The sequence below is a fragment of the Pollicipes pollicipes genome, unplaced genomic scaffold (genome assembly GCF_011947565.3).
Source record: "Pollicipes pollicipes isolate AB1234 unplaced genomic scaffold, Ppol_2.1 Scaffold_3087;HRSCAF=3621_pilon_pilon_pilon, whole genome shotgun sequence".
Lineage (NCBI taxonomy): Eukaryota > Metazoa > Arthropoda > Thecostraca > Pollicipedomorpha > Pollicipedidae > Pollicipes > Pollicipes pollicipes.
The window spans coordinates 16596165-16621552 of NW_023596225.1; the positions used below are offsets into that span (position 1 = coordinate 16596165).

The following is a 25388-nucleotide window of genomic DNA, read 5'->3' on the forward strand; positions in this document are numbered from 1 at the left end:
CATATCGAGTGCGTAAACTGTGTAGGGAGATGAAATTAGTAAGAATGGTTGTGTAATATCTGAGTGGGCCTCGTTATGTGTGATTGCGGTAATACTGCAGTACTTTAAGCAACTGAAATCCATTCTGCCGCGGCGTGAAATGGCGAGGAGTGAACAATCGAGATCTGCAGCGCCTCTGACGCGTGGGGCGCAAGGCTATCTGTAGAGCGTTGCGGTGGCCAGGGGACTGGTAGGTGGGAGTGGCGCTCCGGGGTAATGATATCTGGGAAAAGTGTGTAGGTGGAGGTGATTCTAGAAAGGTTCGTTTGTTAAGTTTGAGAAAGGTTTTGGTCCTTGATGCAAAATTTGAGGTCAGAAATCTACTCACTCGCTGGATTTGTATGGAACTGTTGTCCAGTAATTCCATCTCATGATGTTTGAAGTATAGTGAATTAGTTTTCATTGTTATAATTTGTGATTGCTGTATCACTTCTTCACTCACTGCAGCTGTCATCAGAATGCGTGGTTAGGGTGGTTTGTACATGCTAGGTGCACACTGGTTATGCTGGGTGAAACAAAAGAAAATGGAACAGAATTATGATGGATGACCCCTCTCCTCTTACTGGCTATGCCCTGTTACATGTAGCACCAGCATAATGTAAGTTCCATTTTGGCCCTGATTGATTTTGAGACAGAAAACACTTTGGCATGCTCCTTGCCATGAGAGGAAGCCAATAGCATCCAATATGAAGACTGTTTTTAAAGGGTTTGTGAAGGCTTTATCTTGTTTCACACCTTTTCCTGAACATGACATCATATTTTGCATAAACTGCTCCTCCCTTCCTTGCTACATGTTTGTAGGCTGTGTACAGTTAATGAAAAACCTCCCCATTCATGTTGAGTAAACTGGTAAACAGCACCTGCTCTGAAGTATTGCTGAATAGATTATTGTTGTGCCCTGATTTACCTTTGATGTCTTATGGAACCTAGTAGGTAAGATATTTTTAGACTGGTTATTATTAACTTGAAAAATTGATTTCAGTTTCCTTTTTAGTTATCACTCAATGGTTAGTATGATTTACCAATACCTGGCATGTGCTTCTGAGAAAGGCTGCATCTGAGATCCATTAATTCATGTATCTTAGAACCACAGATGAAAGAGAACAATACTACCATTTCTGATACTCTGAAGCAGCTTGATCAGATCAACTTTTAGTATGACAATGCAAATTCCTTTATATTATATGAGTGGATGATCCTTATGAAAAGCACCATGTGCACAACTTCTTGTTATGCTTCAATGTGTGAGATTAGTTATGAGATTGGCCACTAGGGGACAAATAATTCCTATGATGCAATAAGGTTTATGATTTGCCCCAATGCTGAAATTCCTACATCTTAACCTCTCAACTGGGTTGCTTTGCATTCACTTTGTTTGATCTTTATAGATGCATTTTAACCTCATGATTGGTTAAACTTCCGGGATCAGTGGACAGTGCCCAAGTCCTTTCAAGACTCCTTGCTATGTAAGGTCATACCTCAACATCCAAGCATGGAGTTCTGGATCAATGAGTTGGGTCAAAAGCAAAGTTTTGCACTGAAAGGCTTATGTGTCACAATGCTGCATACAGAGCCATTACCACCAACAGCAGCCAGAAAACCATCTCTGTCAGGGGAATTAAAATGAATAAATGCATATGACCATCTTTTTTATACATTAAGCTGAATGGTATGCATTGATGGCTTTGGGTTCAGTGCACCTGCTAAGCATAACTTTTTGCATGAACCCTGAACCCACCACCCAGGTTGTACCATCTAGCACAGCAGATAAGACTTTCCCCCCTCCCTTTCACTAGACAGGAATGTGGATGGTTTTACATGCTGCACAACACTGCAGCATAGGCCTGGTTGACCAGCATTGGTCAGTTGCCAGTTGACATTTCCATTTTAGTCAAGCCAAGCAATGTGCCCACTCTGGGGCTTGTACCCAGTGTCTCTGGATGACAGCTACCTGAGACCATGAAGATGGCAAAAAGGGAGAAGTATCAGAAATATGCTCATTTGCATATGCCCTGGATAATTGCTCTGTGTTTGAAATTCAATAGTGCTAAAAATGTACATGAAATCATACCGATTTTTAGCACAGTCAAATTTTAGTGTGTGTGAATTCAAGGATGAGATGTTACAATATCTGTGAAAGTTATGTTCAGGTATGACATTCCAATCAGATGCAAAAATGTGATCATTGAGCTTTAAATCAGATCATTTCCTCATCATTGGGCCAGCTCACATTTGGGATGTGGCTTTTTCAACAGTGTGCATTGTCAAGCATTCAATGTGTGGTGGAGTTACACTGTGCAGCTCACACATGTATGTGTGCTTTCCATATACTGTCTGGTTTTATCTGTCATATCTATGATCTCCAAGTTTGGCTCACATAGATTGAAAATATTTGTCTCATTGACTGGATTGTGCCTTGCAATGGAGTCTTACATGTGTCAGAAGCATTTCTTTTCATTGTATTAATATCATATTATTTGTGCCAACAAAGGTATGAACAGCAGTGCATACAATACAACACAGCACAGCATCCCACATACTCAGTCAGCTATGCTTCAAGTTCATTATCTTCACTCCCCTACTCCTCAGCATCAGGTGACTCCTGACTTAGTTAGCCCTCCTGCTCCTCGTCCTCGTCTTCGTTGCCGGTCTCGCCGTCCAGCTCGTCCGGCGCCTCCTCCTGCTGGCTGCCCCCACTGTCGTCGCTGTCGCGCGGCCGCCGGTCGTGCCCGTCACGCGCCGCCAGCAGCCGGTCCTCCTCGCGCTGCGGGTACAGGTCAGTCGCCTCCTCGCGCTCCTCCTCCTCCACCGGCTCCTTGTCGATGCGCTCCAAGCGGCGCGCGTACACCAGGACGTCCACGCTGCAAAGCAGGTACTGCATGACAAGTTGTAGCGGTGTGCAGTTGTAGTTGTACAAAATCACCACAGCAAAAGGTGCATTGGAGACCTAAATGTCACCACAAAAACCGCAACAATCACGAAAATCAGCGGTAAATTCCATTAATCCATGAATGTGAGACTGATATTAGGAAAGCAGTGCAAAACCAAGAGCCAGAAGTGGCTGAATGGAATGCTCCACATTTGGAAGTATGAAGTAAGCATCACGTACGAAAAAATATCCTCACTTATAACTTTTGGTATAGTTTTAAATGGAAATAACCGTTGTAAACCACACAACTTCTCTATTTAGTGGCTATGCTCCTTAACGCGCCATTGTTCGATTGTGCCATGATGTCGCGCACCACACGGATTGCTATCCCATTGACGGCCGTTATATCTGGAGGTCGCGCTCAAGATCACCACAAATGAACGACTCAACAATTAGGGTTTTTTAGCCTTGATCGCCGCACAGCTTATGAAATAGCAGGATTTGAATGACGCTGTTATGGCGTTTGGGATGTCTGGGTAACCTTAAAAGAGTCTTCACGAAATTGTCTGCACATTTTCGTGGGCGCGTAGCTCAGAAACTAGAGGGGTCTGCGGAAGGTTATGGCAATGAATGGCACCGAATGATCTTCAAGATGGCGATTTCTGCTGAAAACCCCTTTTATACATGGGACGCTCCCTTAAAATAGTGTAATCCCTCCTCCCCCTGAAAATATGAAAGTCCTACACACTGATGGGCAGGGACCCACTTGAGTACAGTTGAACGCCCCTAGATTACAGTCACCATCACCATTAGCGTCATCATGATTTTCATCATCATCGTGGTCATCGTCATTATGCGAAGGACCAGTTGATCGGCAACCGGCAGCTTGCATTAGTTATTAATCATACATCCTTTGCTATCAGTGAGTTAATGAGATAAGCCCACTGACTGCTAGCCTCGCTCGCGCTGCAAACTCATGCACAGTCTCCATACTCGATACTTAAACTAGAAAGTGGCCTTTTCCTTTCGGTGCCGTGCAACGATCAGCGGAGGCGTTGTTATGCATTTGGTCTGGCTAGTGCTGCCAACATTAAGTTGGATGAGTGATAAATGCTTTTTGTCCTGTCCATCCCTCAGGCATTCTGTCCGTGATGCACCAGTCTGTATGTGATCCGCGGTGGCCATATACCTGTACGGCCTCACGTAGGTCATATGGATGGCCTATTCGGTGCCGAGCGGAAGGTATGCTTCTTTTCAATGTACACGGTGGTGTAATGCATTTTGGTTGGGACATTGCGAAGTGCTCCGTTTGCTAATGGTAAAAGGGGATGTTCCTCAATTGAAGAAATCGAAGTAAGCATCACATATGATGAATACACGAGGTCTCTTATAGCTATTCGTGTACTTTTTACTGGAAAAGAATGGTCTAGACAACACAATTTCCGTAGTAAATATACTCCTCAATATGTCATTGTTTGATCCTGTCATGGAACGTTTATAGCACGTTAAGGTGTCGTCAAACTAGCCGTGCGAAATTGCCACCCTAGCATGCAGTACTTCAACTCGCCGAGAGATGCCAGTGTCGGCGCTGGAAGTGTTCGTTGAGCCAAATATCATGGTGTGCTGGTGTTTTGGACCTTACTCGTGGTTTCCCTTTGCATATTTATCCGTGAATTCAAGATAGTTACTTGTATTTACATATTCGGGCACGCCTCGTTTCTTCAGTTATTCTATTACAAGTCGTACTCCTCCAATAACTAGCAACTAGTAGTATTATAAGATAAATAGTATAAAGTTGGTGGTATTATGTTGTGAGTAGTTATATAAGTAGTATAATTATATAACAAGCAGTATTATTAGAGGTAGTATTTCTATAATTACATAGTAAGTAGTATAATTAACAGTAGCGTACTATGAAGTAGTATGAAACGTGTTTGTGTTTGGATTTTTTACAGTTGGCTTAATACTGATTAAGAGGCTATTGACGTCCAATATATCTGGACGTTGTGCTCGCTGACGCCTGGTCCGACTAGCTCGACGATGATATTTTTTGAGCCCTTGAACGCGGCATGACTTGTGGATTGTCTGGATTTGAACGACGTTGTTATGGCGTCATGCATGCTTGGATGGCCTTAAAACAGTCTACGAAAAAGTCCACATCTTCGCGGGCATGCTGCTCAGAGACTGTGGGAGCCTAGGCCTCACGAAGGACACGACTGTGAATTGCACCGAGCGATCTTTAAAACGGCCATTTTAGTTCAAAACCCCGTACTCATATTGAGCACTGCCGTCAAGGTTGGTTCCCAAACTTTTATGCCTATAATCTTGCATGCACAGTAAAACCAGACACTTACCGGTACGCGTCCGACTCGTCCGAGAATGGATTTTCCTCGACTACAATGACCTTCAGCTTGCGTAGACGTCTAAGCTCATAAAGCTCTTCTACATCTTCTACGTTGTTTCCACGGATGTTAAGGTACTCCAGTGACGTATTGTCGTCGTCCAGCCCGGCCAGCGAGTTAATCCGATTGTCCCTCAAGTGCAGCCTGGCCAAAGATGTCAGACGAGATAGCCCGGCCAACGATTTCAGTTTATTCCTTGCGGCGTACAGGTTCTTCAGTGTCGGTAGCTCTAAGCCATCAAGGTTTTTAAGAGAGTTCTGGGTTATATTTAGGTGGATCAGGTTAGGTAGATTGTCCGCGGTCATATCTTGCAGGCTGTCCAATTTGTTCTTTGACAAAATGAGCTTTTCCAATGACTGTTGTTTGATGCCTTGCGTATTTTTTATCAAATTTCCAGTCAAATCTAGAAACTGAAGAAATGGGAAATTTGATAATTGCGCCGATGTCAGTTTATTATAGGACACTTTTAGAGATACCAGAAATCGCATGTTTTGCAGAGGATAAAGAGAAGTGAGTTGGTTGTTCGATAGATCAACGTATCGCAGATGTATGTACGTGGAAAGAAGAAAGACGTTGGTGAGCTCCAGGCCTTGAGCTACAAGCTTGACGTATGCAATCTCCAGACCATCTCCCGTTTTGCATAGCATAGAGATGCCTGCCTTGACGTGGTCGATTGTCAGTGGGGTTTCTTTTGGCATTTCTTTTGGCTTCGCCTTCTCACCCACTTCGGCATCAAAGCCGCCACTTGCTACACTTCCTTTCTCTTCGCCCCCCTCATGTTCAGCTTCCTCAACGTCCTTATCAGTTTCTCCGTCTTCCTTCTCGTTCTCTTCTTCACCAAGCTCCGTATTTTCATCGTCGTATTCCTCTTCGTCATCAAATTCTGACTCTTCCTCACTTTCCGACATCTGCCTTGATATCGTTCGCCAACGAGGAAAAGATGTTTGCGTTGGGATTGGTCGTCACCCTCACTAGTTAGAAATTGACGTGTGGCTGCTTGTAGCGGCAAGCTAGTCAAACTGTGGGTTACTTCGTTGAGCGCGAGGTCGTTTTCTGCACGGGCGCGTGCATTGCACTGCGGCGTTCTTCCATTGATGTGATAAAAAGTTATTTCCAGGCTGCATTGGCCGATAGGCATCTGGAGCATTGGCGCACATCGTTCACGTGACTATGTCGTGACGTGGCATTGCACGCAACGCGATATTCAAGCAATTTATGCTTTTCAGTTGCAGCGATGCGACTAATGTCTGATGTGATGGTACCATGTTTGCTTGGAATCGATCACTATCGTTATCAAATAAGAACTTGTCTTTTCGTTCCAGGTCGAATCTCAAGGACAAAATGAGCACACAAACTGTGCAGAAGGGAGCGTTTTCGCCGGTGAGGAAGTTGTGTGGATAATTCTGTTAACGAATGTTTGTTTGGCTGTACTGATGCATTTTACGTTAGAAAACACCATTTTGACTTATTTCATCATAGTTTGGGCTGGTTGGTAAATGTTGGAGTTCGCATTAAGGTATATGAAATAATTAATAAAATCGGCGAGATCATCTATTTCTTGTAAACGGGGGCTATCAAGATATGTTGGTTCTATCGCCTGTTGTTTACCGTAATTTTCAGGTCCTTCAGGTTAATATGATGTGGAATGTCATCTGTGTAACAAACCATGTCGCGTGGTTTTCAGGAGAGTGATGTGCATGTTACGCGGGAAGACCAGGGAAAAATCAACAAATTTGCCCGTCTCAACGCAAATCTTCAAGATCTCCAGGATGAAATTAAAAATAAAGAGGTACTTACTATGAAGTTATACAGCGCCTACCTGTTATTTGTGTCAGTGTCAATGCCTGTTCTGGTCTGTTAGGTTGCAGATGATATCAAAATAACGGCGAATACCGTAAAACCGAGCACCCGTCACTTTTGTTGAGCCGGGCCTTGGGGAGGTGATTCTGCTGCTTGCGTCATCCCCCCCCCCCCCCCCCACACCAAGTGCGTACATTTGAAGATGCCATGATCGTGTTGTTCTCGTGTCGCATGTTTCGAGCGCAGACGCACTGAGGACGTTGGTTCGGTGCCGTGTGATATCCAGCCCGGTACGGTTGTCCCTCAGAACGGAATGAAGAACCTGGAGGATGCCAGCGACGAGCTGCTGATGGTTGACGACGAGGCGGACCTGATCCCCTACATGGTGGGTGACGTGTTCTTCCACGCCACGCTGGATGACACCAAGGTGAGTGGCTGATCAAGTCACGTGGGGCTCAGCCGGGCGTGGTCTCGTCACGAACTGCGCGCTGATTGGTCCGAATAGGTGTTCGGTAGACGTTGGAGTCCGACCCGGGCTTAGTGTGTTGTGGGAATAGTTATTGCATTAACATTTAATCCGGTTTTAAAGTTGATTGGTTGTTGATTATAAATGCTATTCGTCAGTGAATGTAATAAGCATTCAAGTTTTATGTGTATTTTCAATGATATTGTTTAGACCAACATATATTGATAACGGACGTCACGTAGTTATTATCTATGCATTATTGTCTGACATCTGTATCCAAAGCTGTGCAACCCTAAAGCGCCCCGTCTAACGCCAGGTCAAGCTAGAAGCGGCTAAAGACGAGCTGACACGTGAGATGGAGGAGCTCAACGCCAAGGGCAGCCGCTGCAAGGAGGAGATGGCCATCCTGAAGCGAGACTTGTACGCCAAGTTCGGCGACAACATCAACCTGGAGCCGGACGAGGACTAGCGGCGGCTCGGCGGGCCGCTGGACGTGTTCGTGACGGGCGTCGCCCGCCCTCTGACGCCGCCCGCCAGCCGACCGCCGCTCAGCGCCCAGCTCGGACCGGGGCGTGGTGGCAGACCGAGCGAGCGCGGCCGCGGGCGGCTCGAGAGGCCGCGGTGGGGATTGCGGCCAGCGTGAGCGCGTGTGCGTGTGGCCTGTTGTGGTGCGCTTGGTTATTAACCTGTTGGTTGTCGTCGGTGACGTGTCGCGAATCGGAGGGGGGCGTGAGAACGGCGTGACCCGGACCTTGTCCTCTCGCCGAACGCCAGGCGGTGCGCTCCTGGCACGAACAGTGTTCTGAGGTGCTCGCACTTGTTGAACGCGCCTTCGGGCTGCTCTGTTTGGTTGCTATGCGAAGTTTCTTCCATTAATGTGTTCCCAAGAGCGCCGTGAGTGCGTTGTGGTCACTTATTTATTTAGCCTGTCTGGATCTGTACGTACCCTCGTTCTCTACCTGCACCGTGCCACAAGAATTGCAAACAAACATGTATCTGTGATGGCATTATAACATTTGAGTTCAATTTACAGCGAAAAATTTGGTGCCTTAAGAGTTCTTCGCAACAATATTCGCTGAAATAATTTCCTGATGATGAAGGCAAGGAACACCTACCTCTCCCAGCCCTACACGCACGTGCACGCGCATGCTCAAGCGCACACGCACCTGCACCCGCACGCACGCACGCACGCACACGTACCCGCACCCGCTTACGCACACGCACACGCACGCGCACACGTGTATATATATATATATATATATATATATATATATATATATATATATATATATATATATATACGTGTGTGTGTGTGTGTGTGTGTGTGTGGATCAAACATTTGGGTTGCGATCCGGCTGAGGGCTTTTGGCCTACCACGGAACTCACTGTTTCTTGCGGTGTTCAGTTAACGAGGGCGCTCTGTACTACGCGATAGACAATAGGGTGCGATATTTACCTCACATCTTGCCGTGCCCACTTCGCTGCAGCATTTTCCAAGAGATTGTAAAACGATGACAATATGTGCATCTTTCCGCACACCATGCGATCCTGGCTGCATTTTCTCACCGTTGCTTGAGAATGCGTTTCCAACTGGCAATATTCGTGTCGTTTGGATCAAGGACATCCGGAGGAGAAAAGGGGTGGCTGAGCCACGCGTTCCCAAGATGGTCAAGGTCGGAATGCAAGGACACATTTCTAGCCTGAAAGAAATCAATTACAGCCATTTTTATTGAGGAGAGACTGTGGTGATGAGTTGAGGGTAGGGGGTTGAACAATTAAAACGGGAAAAAGGCCCTGACGCCACGGTTTTCGAACAGACAGTTCTTTCCCGGATTCAGTTCACTTTCTTCCTAAGGTTGGGGGAGCTGAACCACATTTGAGGACTGAAGACCTCTGCCCCCCCCCCCATCCCCCCCAATTGAAAAGAAACGTCACCCTTGGAATGTTGCTTTAGAACAACCTTTGAGGTGAAAAGGGGCGAAATCCGATGAGTTGTTTTGCAAAGGCACAACTTTGCCCCCCACCCGGTGTATTCAACCCCAGCACGGCGTTCTGGACCCGCCCATGGTTGGATCAACCACCTCGGCGACAGGCTGCTGCGCATTTACGCCTGCCTTGTATCGTTGAATGTTGGAATTTTCACTTGAAGTTTGCCCGTGAATGATCCGGATTAGCCTTGTGGCATTGTCTGCGACTTTTGGTAAGGTAAGTCCTGAGAGGGATATGACGCAAACTATGACGTTCGCGTTTGGACCGGGATGTAACGTACCCGAGGCCGGAGAGGTTTTATTGCCGTTTTATTTTTCCAGTCACTGTTTGTTGACGCCTCTCTTCGGACGATGCCCGTTATTTTCTGCAATATCGGACCGCCACGTGGCAAGGAACTGCCTATCATTGTCACTTGGCTGATCTTCCCGGAGGGTGGGTGTGTCCGGACACACGATGAAGGCAATTTCAATACCACTCACTTGGTGTTCTGGACCCAAAGAGACTGGGGAGAAATCTTCGCCCTGAGAGTTGCAGAATACTTAATCACGCAGAGTGCGAAGGTTAAGGGAGGTTTGCCAGAAGAATTTGAAGTGCGTGAGCATCGGGTTTGTAAAAAACGGCGAGGTTTTCCGTTAAACTTGGTTTCAGGGGCAGAACCATGCTCAGAAACCTCTCAAGTACGTGACAGACCATGCATAGTTTTGTTTCAGCCTTCTGATGCGCTTATTTTTATGGTTTTCAACGCTGTCGGTATGCATGACGTGGTGTGAGCCCGGCTGCCCATCGCACATTGTGTAGAATGCCGCTGTTCTAATGATACTGGTGTGGTGAAATCCTGGAATTCCTCACAAATTACAGGTTAAAGATTTGAGAGGGATGAATGATGCAGCACTGGCATCGAATCACTTCCGTTTGAAGTTGTTCTTGTCATAGACTTCTGTAAAGTGCCCCCAGAGACCTATGTAGGATTTCGGAATGAGGGTTGTCGCCGGAAACTTGCTCCAGCGGGCATAGTTTATTGCGCGCTGTAAAACACCATCGCATGCTTTCGATCTATTAAGTTTCATGTGTCTCCAGCGAGTTTTTGCATTGTTAACATTTATTCCTGCGCATTAATGCGTGACATAAATTTCATAAAGGAGGGGCACTTATCCCCACATATCTATCTCGCAGCATCGGCATCTGTAACCCTGCATTTTCTCGGGAACCACTACATGAATACGCTCCTGCTGCCATGCGCCGGCAAATGCAAGGCTGTTTGCGGGAATATCTATAACTCTGCCGCAATAAGCTATTCCGTGCGGCGTAGAGGAAACTAGCAAGCTTTTACCTATGCGGCGCACATTTGGCAGCGCAACCGGGTACGAAAACAACACAAGAGACCAATGTCCGCCGCCGGCACGCACGGATGCAAAAAACCGCACACGCGCTGGTGCCGATACTGTATGCGGTAGGGTGGGCGCTGCGAACCTGGGTTTAAGGTCGTTTATCTAACAAGGAGCATTCTTCTGGGCGACAGCAATACGGCATAAAGGTTTGTGTCCGTTGACAACCCTCTTTGTGTGAGATTCTACGGCATTCATGGAGAACGAGTGCTTTTGAAAAGGCTTTGTTGGGCCCAGCCAGGATTTGTAATGGCGGACTGGCCAGCGAGCTATTGGTAGCATTCTGCAACATACATGTAAGGTGAGGTGGAAAATGGACAGAGGGACGAATTGTGATGCTCAGTGCCCCTTTCTGTAATGTGCGTAGTCATGTTTACCAGAAAACTGCTCTGTTTTTCGGTGGGACAATAGTGGCGCAGGGGTTTCCAGTCTTGGGAGATGTACTATTGTGACTTATCTCCCGATATAGATAGGAAGCAGGTGGTTTCCTGTAAATAGTTTCATTCTATATTTTTACCTGTTGGTAATATCTTATATTGTTGTCCCCAAGAGCCTTACTGTAGATGAGGAGGTGTAGTGTTGGTGTTCAAAGATGTGGACATCTGGGCTGTTGAGCCTCCTTATGCTTTTGTAATGTTACCCTGATATCTTGGAAAGCATCAACTCATGGTAATGACAATGATAGTGGTTTATCAATGATGCCAAACACTCACCCGATATGTCTCATTCTTACTGCCAGTGGTGGGATGTACAGTAATGTTCCAGTCAGCAACCCATTGTAGGTTTTGACAAGATCTCATTGAGTAGAGGTTGGCCAAAACTTTCACTGTTGGGGAATTTGTAACAACATTTTGGCCAAAATGACTGAGTTGAACTATTAAGGGCATCATGGTGTATTCTATGATACATAAAACTGGCTAGATCACAGAAAATGGCCAAATCAGAGAGTAAATTATATATTCAGCAGCAGTTAAGTTTAGCACAATTTGCTCTAAACAGGATATTTTTCTATCCTATTTTGGGTAGGATTCTGTCTGCCCCAGATATTGTTTTGGGATGTTAGTCATGGTACATGAACTGGATAGCGTAAACCAGTTGATATGCTGGGCGTTCAAAAATGATGATGAGTCAGTTCCATCAAGAAAACATTTTTTAGCACAGATGGAACAAAATGCACAGAAACACTTGAGTCTGGGCTGGTAGCTGCCATGGCACCCCACTTTTGAGAATACTCAACATTAACCTTATGGATACACAAGCATTGGTTTTGTTTTACAAAATAAGTTCAAGGGCCGAGCAGGAAAAATGACCGAATGTATCCCCTCAACTGAAAAATTGTTTTTCTGCCAATGATTGGCCTGAGACAAGGAACAGGGCTGGTGCCCTCCCTCCCAACAGAAAAGGAAACCAACATCCCTGCATGTACAGGATGTGCTTAAAAATTGGTTTTGGCACCAACAGCTTCAGAGATGTTGCTCCAGCTTACAGGCTTTAATTCCTAATGTTTTGATATTGAGCATTAGCCTTCAAAAAAGCCTTCTCTATGGATTCTGTCACTTTCCTGTGTCAGCTGTGGCACTGTGCATGGTAACAAAAGTGCTACTTCTTTGCACATGTGCTCTGTAATGCCTGAACTTTGCTCAAAGTTTTCACAACTATTGCAGTGTTATGATAACCCCTATGGTACAACTCTTCATTGCATTTGGGATAGGATTCAAGTTGTGCCACCACATAATCATGCTCATATTATAGAAGCCTCCATTTACATTCTGGCTGATCACTGGCTGAAAATAGAAGGGATTTTCATCCTTGAGCATGCATGCATTCTCCTCCATTCAGTTGTTGCATGCTTTCTCATTTTGGTATATAGTGTGATATCACAATCATATGTTTGATACCAGGACTGGTGTAATCCAATTTGGTTTTGTGTGTTATGTCCTTTTTTATTCATTTTGTACCAGGGAATATAAGGGCTGTTGGAAATGTCTAGCTGGGAGACCACTAGGTAGAATTTAGTCTTCAGTGAAATAAACTCCATGTTGGTTCACTAATTTAAGCTTATGAATAGTTTCATTTCAATAATGGATGAAGTAAATGTGGACAAGTCAGCCCTTGGAAGTTTACGGCCACTCTTGAGTTCCAGGCTTAATATAAAAAGTAGATAGTTTGACAATGGCCTTATGTCTGCACATTTGTCATTGGAGGTGATGCATACTGTTCTTGAATGAATGTGTACCCCCGGAAACAAACCCATATTTATCTTGGTGCTTTGTGGTCTGTTTTCAGATGTCCTCAAACGCTGGCACAGGTGCTGGCTCCAGTGCAAATGAGTCAAATGGAAGTCAAAGCAGCCAACAGACAGAGACCAAGAATGATGAGAAACATAACAAAACACTCACTCCTAAGGCATCTAAGTCACTTAGCACAAGTGCCAAGCGGTATGTGCTGCATGATGATAGTTACATTACATTTATCTTTGGTTTATGCCCTGATCAATAAGCTATTTGATGATTTTGTAGTCCATGAAGATTTCTATGAAATGACATTGTCAGGGCCTAATTCATAGCAGTTTTACAGCTGTATTCAACTGTTTCATAAGTGATGACAGGTTATTCTTTGGAAAGACTTCTTGATGACAAAGTCTGTAGAAAAATATTTGATGGAAAGCTAGCAGACTGGCAGACATCACATAGATAGGCCATCCCCAATCTGGCACCATGGGCTGGGGTTTAGCTGGGAGTACTGTCCAAAAGCACATTGCTTGCCTTGCTTCCACCACATTGCTTCCACCACATGACTGCAGTGATTTGTTTTCCCTTTTACACAACATCAAGGTCCAGAAGGCATTGGCAAAGGCCATACAACAGCTTCCTCCCACTGCATTGACATGTTGTCCCTGTGTCAGTTTTTAGGATCCAAAAGGCATTGGCAGAGATCTACAGTACCTCCCCCCACTGCATTGACATGTTGTCTCCTGTGTCAGTTATCAGGATCCAAAAGGCATGGACAGAGATCAAACCACCTCCCTCCCACTGCACTGATGTTCCCCCATTGTCGGTCATCAGGATCCAGAAGGAGTTGGCGGAAATCACGCTGGACCCGCCGCCAAACTGCAGTGCCGGTCCAAAGGGCGACAACCTGTACGAGTGGGTGTCGACCATCCTCGGCCCGCCTGGCTCCGTCTACGAGGGCGGTGTCTTCTTCCTGGATATCCACTTCTCCTCGGAGTACCCCTTCAAGCCGCCCAAGGTAAGAACTGTGGAAGGAGGAGTCCGCGTTCATCGCCGTGATGTGTGGCTCACAGAAGGCATATGAGGGGACTTTGAAGACTTTGAGGAAAATTGGCTATTGAAAGCAGCCAGCTGGATGACGTTTATTCTGTATTTCTTGATCTACATATCATGATTCATCCAGCCAGGCAAAAATTATAGAACCACCTTTATAATCGTGTTCTTGCATTTCAGTATGTTCGCAGTGGGATGCTGAACACAATGGCGAGCTCCACCATGCATGTTTAACTAGTGATGTATGATGCATTGCAGCTCTTTCATGGTAGATAAGTATCACTTTGCTATGGTATGTAATTTCGTGTTTATTGCTCCCACTCATCTAGGATGTGAGGATGGGGTCAAGTGTCGACCTTTTTTTGCAAAAGCAAAGGAGCAGGTTCTTACTACATAATTTTGGCACACTTCTGACCGCATACCTACACCCCACATAACACATCACACATTGCAGTAGTGTTGAGAGTCAGCATGTCATTGTGAATGGTCGCGGTTTCAGGTGACTTTTAAGACAAGAATCTACCACTGCAACATCAACAGCCAGGGTGTGATCTGCCTGGACATCCTGAAGGACAACTGGTCACCAGCGCTGACCATCTCCAAGGTGCTCCTCTCCATCTGCTCCCTGCTGACCGACTGCAATCCAGGTATGCTGCTGGGATCTCTATGAGCTTGCCTGCGGCATCGCGCCTCGTGTAAGCGCGGTGGTGACCGGTGCTGACGTCGCCAGCAGCAGCGCCATTCGCCGCCGCTCGCTGGCGCGCCATCGGCACCACGCGGGCGGTGCGTCCAGACGTGGTCCTCGTCTCTGGCGACGCGCCGTGTCCTCAAGAGTGGTGACCCTCTACGTGCCTGGACCGGGGCCGTCGGCTCCACCCGTGCACCTGGGACTGGGGTCTGCACGGCCGGCTTCTGGCGGACCGTGTGTGGCCCCGTGTGACGTGACCGTAAAGCCCCTCCCCCCCCCCCCCTCCCGCATTCCCACGGCGCACAGGTGCGCGCAGTAGCAAGGCGGTGCTCGGAATTTGTTAATAGGGCGACTTCTGGGATCATGTGCACGCAGACGAGGACAGAAACCGTCACCGATTGGTCTCCTCAGATCAGGCGCTTCGATCTATCCGTACCTGCCGCTTGGCTCTGTCACCGGCAGAGCACGGGTCATACACGTCTCTCAGTCAGCACAACGCCCAGTTGGCATGCTGGTCGTACGGTGGCTGATTTGTGTGTCCGGGTATCGTGTGGCGCTCCGCGCTAAGGTTAGGCCTGCTCAGGAAGTTATGGCATATGCTCATTAAAGTTACTTATGTGCTCGCATCCGTGGTATCGATATCGGACGATCTCGCCATTAAACGGCGTGCCGTGCGAGATGGCCGGCGTTCGTCAGCGGCGACGTCTCCATGTCGCAGCTAGAGCGTGCGAATGAGGACGGCTCGCTCCGTTGGCTGGAAGCCTGGTGCTGGACGGTGCGGCAGGGGCAAGCACTCCCCGGTGTCGGGTCACGTGGAGCACGTCTGACGGCAGGGCGCGTGCAATCATTGGCTCAGTCTCTGTCCCCCTCCCCCTCTGTCGGTTATGGAGCGACTGGCGTGGCGACATTTGAGAGGTGCGCGCGGCGTTGGTGTCGTTCATATGACGCACACCTCTGCCATTACATATCCGTGTGTTGGGTGGCGTGCGTCCGCACTTATGCCGCATTCCCTGAATGAAAAAACATATAACACGTAGTGTGCCCATCGCGTTACGTAAGGTAGGCTGACGTGTGATGTGGAATTAGTTGTTTGTTAGGAAGGCCGTGAACGGGATCTGTCCGGTTTTGAGCACCAGAGCCAGCCATTGCGTCTCAGTTGGGCACCAGGTGGGCATGTGGTCCGGGATTGCGGCTGAGTGTTAACCGTAAGCGCATGGACTCGCGGTAAGCAGACAGTTGGCTACTCATCCTCAAGTGTCATTACCTTTTCCAAGTTAGGGGCATGGGGGCAGGGCGTCGTGGGATCTGGTAGCATGTTTGTGTCGTGCAATGCGCCCCTCGAGCAATATTGTTGAAAGCAGAGTTGTCCCTGAGCTGGTGGTCACTGACAACGGGTGAATGCTCCACGCATTCCGGTCTTACGTAAGCCGCCAAGTGCATTTGTGAGGAACATTATGCATTTACATAAGGCGGTAGTAGTAGCATTATTCCCCGCAGAATAATCAGGAGAATGGAGAGATTGGTCGATTGATATTTCGGCTACATGTATTTATCGAAACGAATATCGGTAGTCATCAGTAGTATCAGCTACTCATCCTCAAGTGCCGTTACTTGTTCCGATTTTATTTCGGCTGCATGCCTTTATCGAAACGAATATCAGTAGTATATCAGTAATATCAGCTACTCAATTGAGTTAGCTTTTGTCGTCATGCATAGCTTGTGCTCACTGCCCTTGCTCAAGGCATGTAGTGGGCATGTACCCAAAATATAAATCCATCTATCTCTCCATTCTCCCCGTTGTTCTGCAAGGAATAAGGCTATTACCACTGTCGTTTATGTGCATTCTGATCTTATCAATCCGGCGCGCTACATGGATCAACGCTTGGGTGGACCTCCACTCCACTATTAGATACGATGGTGTGATATCGTACGTATTTTTACATACCTATAGGGGCTCATCGTTGCGATACTATCACATATGACAATTGGCTTGTGTCGCCATCCGGTACTTGTGCTCACAGCCCTTGCTCGAGCTCTGCGAAAGGTGTGGACTTATTTGGTATTGTCAAGGGGAGCGGGCCTGTTGTCCCCTAAAACATTTGGGATCAGTTGTTGCACATGTAAGACACCTTTTTCGTTGTCAGGAGACCGATCCTTTTCGGCAATTGCCTGAGTAAGCTACAAGCAAGTTACAGCAACGCCTGCGACGGCACGCATATCTCGAGATCGCGTTGTTGTCAGTGATATGTAGACATTTTGTAGAGCCAGCATCACGCGGCCCATGCAGCCAGTAAGGCGCCGGGACCAGTAAGGCGAGTAATGCTCTGGTTGAAACGGCAGGGATGATAGCAGCCGTCAAAGTTATCAGTTGTCACCATGCAGATGATCCGGAAGCCGAACTGATAAAGCCAGACCGCTATCAGAGTGCATACAAGTTGGTCTGATCCATGTTTCGACAAGGACATATTTGATCAGTGTTTCGTACACAGAAGTTGACATATGTCGCGTCCCCGTGCGCTGATACACAGAAGCCATCGCCAGTGCTGGGGGCTTGGGTTATCTGCCTGGTCACACCTGACACTGTATTCGACGAAGGGGACGGATAGTTCTCATGCACCCTTTTGGTGCCGTTGGCCAAATGTCGCAGTGAGCGAGACCTGAGGCCCGTTGTTTTGATGACCGAATCTCTTCCGGCGGAGGCCCCAGCATGTTGCGTTCGGGACTGGTTTCGGAGAGGGCGGCACTTGCCGCCTCGCGGTCTGCAGCTGGCGCGCCCATGGTCTGCACAGGGTTGAGATCGCGTGGCGACGTGAAGACGGCGCGTTCGCGTGCATCGCGCAATCAATTTCACGCCTTTGTGGGCTCTGGCCGCGGAGATCTGACAGCGAACGTTGAGAACGCCCCATCACGGGCGGATGCGGGCGGCACGCATGGACCCGCACGGCTGCTTAAACGATCGCCCCAGTCTGCCACTTGATGTCGGAGTCGCACCGCTGCGTCGCCGAGCGTCGCCATCGCAGCCCGGCTTCGGCCCATGCCGTGTAGCCGGTCGCAGTTTGCCAATTTTGCTAGTCCATGCTAGTTGAAGGGGAACGCCGTGTTTTGGCGAGCGTTTCAAAATGTATGAAGTGCGCATACGATACAACAGCTCGCACAGGAAGGACTCAACAGCTTTTCTATATGACCGCGCAGTCGAAGCGCCTGAAAGCTTCAATTACTTCCGCACTATGGCGTAAAGGATTGCGCTGATTGATGCCGATACGGCATGATGTGACCAGTGGCTGCATTATTGCCGACAACGGAATGATGCGACCAGTGGCTGCAAACATCAGACTCCAGAAAGCGGGACGGCCAGACCGGGTCGCTTAAGTCGAGCATCATCTCACCGTGCAGATCAGACGCGCTCAGCCGGCGGGCTCGCTCGTAACAATGAGAGCAACGTTTGCAATGGCATGTGTTGCAAGCATCCTCCCCCGTATCTTGCAATGACCACACCGTCCGTCCCTGTTTCCTTTGCGCGGTATTAGGAGACGCGTGCAATGTGGGCTGATGTCAGTCAGTATTCAGTGGACGTGACGTGTCAGCTCTGTTTGGTGTTTTACACAGCTTTGGTCGCTATGTGTCGCGAGCGATGCAAAGCACACTACTTGCGCCGGCCGGCTGTAGGAGCGCGCCGCCGAGCTTAGTTAAGTTTGCAGCTATTGCTATAGTTTTCTGTCAAATACACCTTCGATTTTTCTCCAGGCGCTAAGTCTTCGGGTGGAACATTTCCACAACTAACCATGAGCGTGTATCGTAGCACAAGGCTATGTGGCCTCGCCCCGCGCTGTTAGCCAGCGTCGACCCATCACACGAGTGCACACTGCGACCTCGCGCTCGGCGCCGCCGTCCCAGTGTCGACCGGGCAACGGGCGGAAGTGCGGCCATCATGCGGCGGCCGCTCACGCGAGGCGCTCGGCATGCCACCAGCCCGCCGCCGGCCGGGCTGCAGGGAGGCGCGGCGCCGGCACGGACGCCAGCGCCGCTTCCGCCCGGCCAGCCGGCCGGCCGGCGCGCCGCAGGAGGATCGGGTCCGGCTGTGCGCACCGGGTCTGGAGATCCCCACGGGCCGATGGAGCACAGCTCATTAAAGCGCTGGACGCTGCGCGCTCCCATGCGCGGTGTGGATTCCGCGTTTCAGTCGTGTGCCGTTGTGATGTGTGATATAGATCTCGTGTCACATTGGCGTGAGTTCTGTGATGGTTAATGGTCAGTTATCGCAGGGGTAGCCGTCGTTTATCTGTCACGTCGTCCGTGTCAGTTAATCGCACTTGATACCCGTGTGTGCATTGCGCCTCGTCACCAGTGTTCATCGACGTCCGCTCCGTGCCCGTTCTGTTTCCGTTGACCCTCACCCGGGGGACGGCCAAGTCCTAAATGGGACTGGATCTATGGGACAGGGCTGGGATTGAACCAATGGAACAGGACTGGGATTGGATCGCAGTACGCGCTGACTGCAGAAGAACACGGTCGCCGAATGTGCGGGGCACGGGCGGCGGTCACCCGACGGCACGAAGCTGGTGCTAACTTCAAGGGCGTACACTCTGCCCTCGTCCAAATGTCTTGGGCACGGGCGTGCTTTGAGCACAGCTTTGCGCTGACCCAAAGCACAAGATCTCCGACTCGACGCTGCGTTTATCTTTGTTCGGAAGAGGTTGTGTGACCTCGCCCGGCCCCCCTCGCGGCAGCTGACCCCGTCGCCCTTGTGCCGGCAGCCGACCCTCTGGTGGGCAGCATCGCGACGCAGTATCTACAGAACCGCGAGGAGCACGACCGCGTGGCGCGCCAGTGGACGCAGCGCTACGCCACGTGATCCCACGGCGCCGTAGCCGTTGTCCGCGCCGGCCGCCGGCGGTGCTCGGGCCTCGGGCCGGGGCGCGCCGGCCGCCCGGCCGGCCGCGAGCGCCCGTAGACGACGGTCGATGCGGGACTGGGGTGTGCAGGATCAAAATCGTGGACTGAGTGAAAAGACACGGACCGTGGTGTAGCGTTTTTTTCTTTTTTTCGTGGGCGCGTGGCGCGGTTTTTCCCGCCGGCGCGACCGTGTAATCGGGGAGGTGTCGGCGCGGCCACTGAGGCTCCCGGCCGGGCTGCGCCGTGCTCTCTGACCCGCGGAACGCATCCTCTGGTCCCGGAATGGTGTGGCTGGAAGGTGCGCGCGGCGCTATTGTTTTGAGCACCGCGCTAGGCTGTTCATTATCCTGTGTTGAAATCTTGCCTCTGATGCCCTTCAGTTGAACCCTGTGTCGCTGCTGTTGTCAGCGGCATTTGAGGTGCTGCCAGTGCGCAACGGCTGACGCTCGTGTCTGTGCCCGTCTCACTCCAGAAGTTATCGTCTGGAAGAGACTGGTATGCTCCTCCGTTTCGCGTACCACGTCGACCGCGTGCAACGCCAGACGTGGTGCCGCGTGTTCGCGCGCTGTGGCGGCCGCGTCGGCGCGATCGTGCGCTCGCCCGCCCCGTTCAGCTCGGGAGGCTTCGGCGCCGCGTGCCGGCCGAGCCAGCCGCAACATCAGTGTCTGCCGGCCGCGCGTGCATCGTGCCTGCGCGTCCCCAGGACACTCCCGCGCGACGGTCGCGCTCCGGGCCGCGGGCCGGCGCGTCCCGCCTGTGTCAGCCGGTGTCAGGCGGCCGTGTTCGTGATTGTCAGGTCTCGAGGGCAACTGCCGCTTCGCCTGGCAGGAATGTAGTGACGAGCAGCCCGTGTGCAACTGTGCAGCCCTTTTCGCGCGCGCGTGTGGAGATGGAGAGAATGTGCGTGTGTGTGGCTTAAAAGCCAAGCGCTAGGTCCCGTCTGGGAGCTCTGCCTTGCTGCTATTGTATGCGACCGCTGAGCCCCGCGGGACGTACTGTGTGTACAGGTGTAGCATGCTTCCACATCTCATTCCGTAACATATGCTGTTTTCAGATGGAAGTCCCGCCCGACGCGGCGAGGAGAAATAAATTGAAACCCGATCAAGCGTTGAGTTGTGCGGTCCTTACGCCTGGACATGTCATCACTGAGCCTCTCGCTGATGGTTCAGTCAGTCTGTGGGCCGCCCGGGACCTGGCGTCGCTCGATCGCCGCACCGGCCGTGTGCCCGCGTGCGCCCCAGGCGGTCAGTGACTTCGCGGAGCGGTCGGATTGCGAGACTGGATTTGTTGACAGCCTGGCTCAGGAGCGGTCCCGGTGTCAACACCGAGGTGACACGCGGGCTCTGGTGGACCCTGCCACGGGTTGGGCGGCGCTGGTGGCGTGGTGACATGCGGGCCCCGGTGGACCCTGCCACGGGCTGGGCGGGGTGACATGCGGGCCCCGGTGGACCCTGCCGTGGGCTGGTCGGGGTGACACGCGGGCCCCAGTGGACGCTGCCACGGACTGGGCGGCGCTGGTGGCGGGATGACATGCGGGCCCTGGTGGACCCTGCCACGGACTGGGCGGGGTGACCCGCGGGCCCCGGCGGACCCTGCCACGGGCTGGGCGGCGCTGGCGGCCGGTTCGGCTCAGGCGGTGGGGTACGGAGGATGTACGCCACGGAGTCCAGGTGTCAATAATTCCATGCGGCCTCACCATTCGCCCCACAACTTCTCCGTCACTATCGGTGTAGTTTTGCGAGATCGGTTACCAAGGGTTGAGTGGACGGGTTATGGTCAATCCTGCCTCCAACATCGGCTGGTCTGAGGATGTTGCCTGCTTCATGCCGGAGGTTCACGAGGCTGGCCGGAAAGTTGGACATTGAACACTGGGGTGGGAGAGAGCAGCGCACCACCCAACCGTCCCGATGTCAGCAAAGTTAGCGGTTTATTTAGCGACGAGCTCCTATTGCAATGACCTCGCCTGCACTAGTCAGTAACGGCATGGGAACATCAAAAATGACACCTGCTTTTTAGCATCACGCGACCCTCGAAGACAAATTCAAGGCCAAGTGTGGGCAACTCGGCACCACCCAGAAATAACCAGCCCATTATATTTACCTAAGCATCAGAGTATTTTTCAACGGCCGAACTAGCGGCCATCGAAAACAGGACAAGTGGCATTTGTCGCCGCCCTCGAAGGCAGATTACAGGGAACTCCGCATCACTTAAGAGTTGATTTTCAATGTTTGGGGTCAGATTCTCCTTCAGTGCATATACCAGCATCCGTGGAAAAATCTTGAACTCTCAAGGTCGAAATTAAACATCAAGTGTAAGGTCAAATAACCTTGAACTTGACACACAAAAGTTGACAGCTGATTTCGGCATTTTACAATCAAAACCTTTTTCAGCACAAAGTGAGCGTCTTTAGAAAAGTCCTGCAGGACTTTGCGGCAGATGTTTCTTTGTGCACTGAAGACAATTCGCATGCTGAAAATCCCAAATAGATCGTGCCTCGCCATTTGACCTTGCAGAGCATCGAAAAAAACAGATATTAGACTCAGTATTCTCGTACCGTAGTTCACTTCCAGAGACGTTTTCTTTGAAATTGGAGCTCGCTGTCAGTACGATTTTATTTCTGAACTATTTGCACGACGTCTAGTCATCCCTTTTACGACGCATGAGAACCCTGTGACTTGAAGAGAGGCATGATGCACCGAATCAGTTACTACTTGCCTAGCGTGCGACAATTAGAACCCGGTATGCCTCGCAACGATGGTGGAGCGCTATTCGGCTGGAGGTTCCATTCTAACCGCAAATTACTACTGGCGAGTCTGCCAGCAAACCTGAGGAGCCAGGCAGCGACAAAAGAGTGGCCGAAAGTGAGCAGATCATCTACTCAGCCTCGATGCTTTCCATAGATTAATTCACCCAATACTGAAACCAATTGAGAACCGCGTGCGTGCTATCGTGATGCGAAGATCAGGCGTTGGTGAAAGTAAGATTGAGGCGACACGCCCACATTGCACGCAGTAATTGATGGTGCAACTGGAGAACCTGGCGAGCATTAAGGGAGAGTACGGAATCGTTACCAGTTTTCACTCTGGGCTCCATCCCAACAAAACTACTGATTATTGAACTAAAATTTGGTGCGGACAGGGCATCACAGCGGGATTTCTCACCCCTACCACACGCCTCACCAGCAACTGCCCTCCCTTTCTCCCTTCATGCCGTCTCAGACACCCGGCGATAGGGGAGCGCCCCGCTCGGGCAAGCGTCACCGGCGTTGTGCTCGGGAGGAGCGATTCGGCACCCGATGAATGAGTCGATATGGGTATCGGTGGTCGGTGGTCGGCCCATTGTGCTTGTTGTCGATATTAGTGAAAATATGTTAGGAAATCCAGGAACGTCCTTGGTTTCAAATCTTAACAGGCGTGCATCTCCAGGTTATTTGTGGCAAATTCAACACTAAATTGTTGTTCGTATTTTTGTTTTTGAAGAATTGATCCGAACCCTATGAATGGATGGATTTCTGGGATCAGCGCTCACACCAAGCAGTGCTTGTTGTGTAAGCCCTGACCCCTACTATCCGATCTCGCAATTCCACGTCGACGACAGAACTTGGTGGCGAAAGTTTACCGTGCCGCCATGCTCGGCACGGTCGGTTCTGCCCTCTGACGTCACTGACCTTCAGCGTGACCGCTGCCACCGGCCGCAGGCCATACCTGTCAAGGGCAAATAGCGAGCGCCCTGAAGCAACTCAAACCCATCCCGCCACGGGCGGGTGGATCGGAATGCAGACGTTCTAACCAACTGAGCCACCGGGACGGACTCTTTAATACACATGTGTCCTTTTTCGAAGGATATTGATGTAGGAAATGAAGCCGTGGCTACAAACATGTGGCCATGCCTGTAAATTAAGATTCTGTGATGGTTTCATAGAAGCAGCCATTTCAAATTACTTCTATTCAAAACATGAAAATGAGACATCTGAAAGCCAAAACGGCAGCGTTAATCCCTCAAATTTTATCAGCATCGTGCTCAAAGGGCCAATATCCGGCTTTCAGATTTGCGATGCAATCTCCGATGGTCGGGTGTCAAAAGCAGCTCATCGTTGGTAGAGTTGCCATGGAATGACCGCATGAGGTTATCAAAGGAACAATAAGCTTCGACCACTTACGGAAAAGTGTATATAAGACGCCTGGATCTGTGAACCCAGACCTGGGCCAGGACCTCTCACATCACCAAACCGTCGATCCATTTTACAGTTGGGCACTCGACTTGACACATGCGACTTGACTATACGACTATGTGAATATATATATATATATATATATATATATATATATATATATATATATACGACTTCACGACCTGAAGTCTGGCGACCAATGCAGCATGCCTGTTCAACTTTGGTAAACACCTCACAGCCCTTTTCCGTACTTATCTTCCGTGGTCGCGAAATTTTCACCGACCCACGAAAACGTACGTTCGTCGTAGATGTTGCTTGCACCTCTCAACTCTGGAAGACACCATTGCAGAGGGGGGGGGGGGGGGGTGTGGGGTGTGTGAACAGACATACAAAAACAACACGCGGAATACACATGGTTTTTGCACCAGTACGCTGGTATAAAGAACATCATGTTCGCTCTCACCGCCAACGAAAAATCTCACATTTAAGGGGCTAGATGCAATTTAAACCTTGTGCACTTCGGTCCATGGCTCTCGCTAAGTTGTGCGCGTGGGTGAGGCGGGGGAATGAACTGAGAAGCTCTAGAGTACAGGGCTAGCCTAATTCAACCGTGGCTAACTCTGTTTACGTCCCCCATAACCGAAAGCACGTGTTACCGCCAATGCACTACCAAGTAATCGTTATAATAGATTCGGAGCACTCGGCTCATGAAGGTAGCGCCAGTGATCACGAGCAAACAAGGGCAAACAAAATTAATGCTAAAAATCTAAGGCATGTGGAAGATAAGAATTACCGAATCTGTACACACCGCCGATACTAAGGTAGCGCAATAATCAAACATTCAAGGTTCCACATGGCACGTTATGTACCCATACACGGTGCTATCCCGAGGGCTGCTCAAAGCACAAAAAAGCTGCGAGCCAAGGCCTCAAGGTTCTGATTACCCGTACCGAGTATTTAACCAGCTGAGCACATGATAGTGGCATTACGATCGCTGCACACACGTAATCTTTGCCCGGCGTCAATTACACAAATGTCTTGAGTCGTGACTTGAGTAGCGTTTCTCCCAGACAAAGCTCGCGTAAAAAAATTCACCTGCCGTTACCTTGAACGCTGATGCCCTGCAAGAAGCTACTCTCTAGTCTTGACTCGGTTATCTCAGCAATGACTCGGTCATCAAAACAGCTAGGCCCAGCTGTCTGTGCTTCGGGCAGCCCATAGCATGGTGCAGCGCGGCGGGCGGTAAGATATACGGGCCTAAATAGATGTAACATTTGTGGCAAGTGTGTTTGTAACCGCATACTCAGCGCGGGTCGTCAAGATATTTCGGCTAAGCCGTCTATGTTCAAGCAGCCTTCAGCGTATCACATTCTGTGGACACCGGTGGATCCAGAGGAGGGGA

General features: G+C 49.8%; 3 protein-coding genes across 6 annotated transcripts; 2 read left to right on the forward strand and 1 right to left on the reverse strand.

Moving 5' to 3' along the window:
- Positions 1 to 170: 170 nt before the first annotated feature.
- Positions 171 to 8583, forward strand: Pfdn4 (prefoldin subunit 4). 2 transcript variants are annotated; one of them, XM_037212089.1, is made up of 5 exons: positions 171 to 229; positions 6633 to 6690; positions 6995 to 7099; positions 7418 to 7537; positions 7893 to 8582. In XM_037212089.1, exons 2-5 carry the CDS (start codon positions 6652 to 6654, stop codon positions 8043 to 8045), a joined length of 417 nt encoding a protein of 138 aa, XP_037067984.1. In that variant the 5' UTR covers positions 171 to 229; positions 6633 to 6651; the 3' UTR covers positions 8046 to 8582. The 2 variants fall into 2 exon arrangements, with proteins under 2 accessions (XP_037067984.1, XP_037067985.1); XM_037212090.1 differs by having other exon boundaries at positions 219 to 299; positions 7893 to 8583.
- On the reverse strand, positions 2651 to 6340 carry LOC119089807 (leucine-rich repeat-containing protein 23). Its single transcript, XM_037212625.1, has 3 exons — positions 5263 to 6340; positions 2778 to 2900; positions 2651 to 2744 (listed from the first exon to the last, which is right to left on the reverse strand). Exons 1-3 carry the CDS (start codon positions 6216 to 6218, stop codon positions 2651 to 2653), a joined length of 1173 nt encoding a protein of 390 aa, XP_037068520.1. The 5' UTR covers positions 6219 to 6340.
- A 2375-nt stretch (positions 8584 to 10958) lies between the features above and the next one.
- LOC119089416 (ubiquitin-conjugating enzyme E2-24 kDa) lies at positions 10959 to 19826 on the forward strand. Of its 3 annotated transcripts, none has more exons than XM_037212086.1 (5): positions 10959 to 11099; positions 13237 to 13388; positions 14016 to 14199; positions 14734 to 14881; positions 19677 to 19826. In XM_037212086.1, exons 2-5 carry the CDS (start codon positions 13237 to 13239, stop codon positions 19772 to 19774), a joined length of 582 nt encoding a protein of 193 aa, XP_037067981.1. In that variant the 5' UTR covers positions 10959 to 11099; the 3' UTR covers positions 19775 to 19826. The 3 variants fall into 3 exon arrangements, with proteins under 3 accessions (XP_037067981.1, XP_037067982.1, XP_037067983.1); XM_037212087.1 differs by lacking the exon at positions 10959 to 11099 and adding an exon at positions 11114 to 11251; XM_037212088.1 differs by lacking the exon at positions 10959 to 11099 and adding an exon at positions 11114 to 11246.
- Positions 19827 to 25388: the final 5562 nt, after the last annotated feature.

What these genes read in the sequence shown, in the direction of transcription:
- LOC119089807 (XM_037212625.1), bottom strand. Translation starts at nt 6,218, where the DNA reads ATGTCGGAAAGTGAGGAAGAGTCAGAATTTGATGACGAAGAGGAATAC. An exon ending in GACGAGTCGGACGCGTACCG is followed by an intron (nt 2,901 to 5,262) that starts GTAAGTGTCTGG and finishes CCTGCTTTGCAG; the next exon opens with CGTGGACGTCCTGGTGTACG. An exon ending in GAGGACCGGCTGCTGGCGGC is followed by an intron (nt 2,745 to 2,777) that starts GCGTGACGGGCA and finishes GCCGCGCGACAG; the next exon opens with CGACGACAGTGGGGGCAGCC.
- Pfdn4 (XM_037212089.1), top strand. Translation starts at nt 6,652, where the DNA reads ATGAGCACACAAACTGTGCAGAAGGGAGCGTTTTCGCCG. An exon ending in ATGAAATTAAAAATAAAGAG is followed by an intron (nt 7,100 to 7,417) that starts GTACTTACTATG and finishes GTTGTCCCTCAG; the next exon opens with AACGGAATGAAGAACCTGGA. An exon ending in CCACGCTGGATGACACCAAG is followed by an intron (nt 7,538 to 7,892) that starts GTGAGTGGCTGA and finishes GTCTAACGCCAG; the next exon opens with GTCAAGCTAGAAGCGGCTAA.
- LOC119089416 (XM_037212086.1), top strand. Translation starts at nt 13,237, where the DNA reads ATGTCCTCAAACGCTGGCACAGGTGCTGGCTCCAGTGCAAATGAGTCA. An exon ending in CTTAGCACAAGTGCCAAGCG is followed by an intron (nt 13,389 to 14,015) that starts GTATGTGCTGCA and finishes GTCGGTCATCAG; the next exon opens with GATCCAGAAGGAGTTGGCGG. An exon ending in ACCCCTTCAAGCCGCCCAAG is followed by an intron (nt 14,200 to 14,733) that starts GTAAGAACTGTG and finishes TCGCGGTTTCAG; the next exon opens with GTGACTTTTAAGACAAGAAT.